Source organism: Plasmodium fragile, assembly GCF_000956335.1.
Source record: "Plasmodium fragile strain nilgiri unplaced genomic scaffold supercont1.19, whole genome shotgun sequence".
Classification (NCBI taxonomy): Eukaryota; Apicomplexa; class Aconoidasida; order Haemosporida; family Plasmodiidae; genus Plasmodium; species Plasmodium fragile.
In genome coordinates, this window is record NW_012192599.1 from 214,685 (window position 1) to 217,349 (window position 2,665).

The following is a 2,665-nucleotide window of genomic DNA, read 5'->3' on the forward strand; positions in this document are numbered from 1 at the left end:
AAAAAAAAAAAAAAAAAAAAAAAAAAAAAAAAAAAAAAAAAAAAAAAAAAAAAAAAAAAAACATGGAATTTATACAACAGATTATGTACATATATATATATATATCTCTTGATAGGTACTGATTTTTATTAATAATAAATGCGCAATTTTAAAGTTTGATAGAAACTTTACCCGCACGTGAAGAAGAAGTGTAGAAAAAGTTTAAACATACATAATTGATACATCAGTGTACGAAAAAAAAAAAAAAAAAAAAAACGATGAGGTATTTTTTTTTTAAAATAAAATATTAAAAATTGAAATACAAGTTTTTATTATTTTAAGATTCTTCTTTTTTTTTTTTTTTTTTTTTTTTTTAAAGTTAATATAGAAGCATAACGTTTTAAAATTTTTCAAAAGTTATAATTTTTTTTTTATCCATGGTGTATATGAACATGAATAAACAAATATAAGTGTAGTAAATAAAAGTAAATAAGTAAGAATACATTTTTATATGTTTACTTATTTTAGCTATTCCAATTCCATGTGTATCACATTGCAGTTTCTTTTTCTTTTTTTTTTTTTTATTTTAAAAATATTATCATGATAAACACATATGTACAGCTTTTAGTGCACACATCAAACTTATTAAATTAAGCATTGCGTTCAAAAAAAAAAAAAAAAAAAAAAAAATCTTTCTTCTGCACCCCAACGGTTTTTCTACATGTTAGTTTTTGTGTGGTTTAAAGTTTACAGACCATTTTGAATTCTTTTCGTTGGGTGCTCTAAAGAGGAGAACACGAGGTAGCACTGTTTAGCTAAAAGGCGAAGCGCTGTTTTTGTTTTATAATATACATATGGTATCTTTTTATGTGGGTACGGGAATGATTTGTAATATGTCCTTATCCAAAAAGGAAAAGTGACCCATATGACCAATTTCGGGGGTCTGCCATAAGGAATATAACTCAACATGGTGTGATATGTTACGGGTGAAAACCTGAATATGCAATTGTGAGGACATCAAATCACCATTCTTTCATTCACGTGTTGGATGTAGTTTTCTACAAGGGTGAAAAGCAACCTGTGTGGGGCAACTGCGTAAGGGATACAACTTTTTACGCATGAAAAGGTTTACCATAATTGTATTTGAGACCATATGTACGTGTGCGCTGGGGGGGAGGGGATTGGACGCGGGGTCCTACTTGCTGCCTAACGAGCAACGTCCTTGCGCAGTCATACAACGTTACGCAAAAATGTGCAGTGTACAAGTGTCCTCGTGCGGGTATGTGCACATAGGCACGACGCTGCTCACGTTTTTTTTTTTTTTTATAAAAAAAGAAAACCCTAATTTTACGACACCTTTAATCCTTCATGCTAAATTCGCACAATATGGGAAAGGGCCATTTGAACATTCTACAAAATTGTTAAAGAGCATTACAGTGGAGCAATATTTAAAAAAAAAAAAGGAACATGTAACACAAGAATACGTAAGGCGTTACGCCAAATACATAAGCAGGCACAAATGTAAAAACGCAGAGGGGAAGGGAACATGAAAAAATACTTACAGTACGATTGATATTCCTAGTCACGAAAAATAAGACTCAGCGGTTTACAAAAACTTTAAAAACGCAAGGGAATATTATTAACTCAAAGATCATTCCATCTCGCCGTACAAATTGTCCACTGTAGAAAATGACAAATGATTTACAAAAAAAGAAAACGAGAAGGGGGGGAGTGGGAAAAAGACCCCAAGGGCGGGGCAGGTCCAAAGGGGAGAAAACACAAAAAACAGAGTGGCACAAAAAAAAAAAAAAAAAAGGTAGAAAAATGAACAGAAACAAGCGGAGGGTGATGAAGGGGTAAACGATGTGCCCTAATTTCGCAGAGACAGGAATATGTTAATTTCGAGGGATCTTCTTCTATCAGGTCCGGTGGCCTACAGTGGGGAGGGGCATATGTACACGTGTATGTAAATATATACACACAGGTACGTAGGTACATACATACGCATATAGGTAAGAGGCATATTATCGCCACGCGCTCTCTTAAACGGCTGCAACCGCATCGCTCGTCCCATTACCTTCAAGTTTTTGTATCGTATGTTGTGGTTCATTTCCTTGGTCTCCTTTTTCAACAACTCCAACAGAGTGAACGCCTTGGCAATTCCATGTTGCTTTCCTACGATTTTTACATTTCCCTTTGGGAAAAAAAAAGTGAGCGGTAGGTTTATAATGGAGCGGGGGTCGGGTCAAGAACGGGGGTATTGTACACCGAGGGTTGCGGTTTAGCATGCATGTCCGCGTTACAGCGTGACAGCGTGACAGCGTGACAGCGTAACAGCCTAACGCTGCGTACGGGTATGTAGTAAAAATGGAGGCAAATTTTTTTATCAAATGGGCGTTTACCATTTTCACCCTTTCCAGACATCCCGCAACATGTTTTTGTACGTTCTCCGACTCATTTTTAACAACTATTTCGTAACAGTTTTGCTCCTTCATTTATTCCTTTCTCTTTGGTGGCCTCTCCACCTCGGCTTGGGTTCCAAAAGAGTGCTCGCTACGCCTCGCGACGAATATGTACACACATAAGGACGTACATATATATATACATATACGTATAAACTTGTACGTAGGCGTTTTTTTTTTTTTTTTTTTTTTTCGCTTGGTAAATTGGGGTCTTCCCTATCGTC

The 2,665-nt window shown here is 35.4% G+C and overlaps 1 protein-coding gene across 1 annotated transcript; it reads right to left on the reverse strand.

Moving 5' to 3' along the window:
• Nucleotides 1–1,849: 1,849 nt before the first annotated feature.
• Nucleotides 1,850–2,474, reverse strand: AK88_02065 (uncharacterized protein; the record flags this gene model as incomplete). The annotated part of the gene is made up of 3 exons (XM_012479699.1): nucleotides 1,850–1,912; nucleotides 2,057–2,173; nucleotides 2,382–2,474. 3 exons carry the CDS (start codon nucleotides 2,472–2,474, stop codon nucleotides 1,850–1,852), a joined length of 273 nt encoding a protein of 90 aa, XP_012335122.1.
• Between the last annotated feature and the right edge of the window lie 191 nt (nucleotides 2,475–2,665).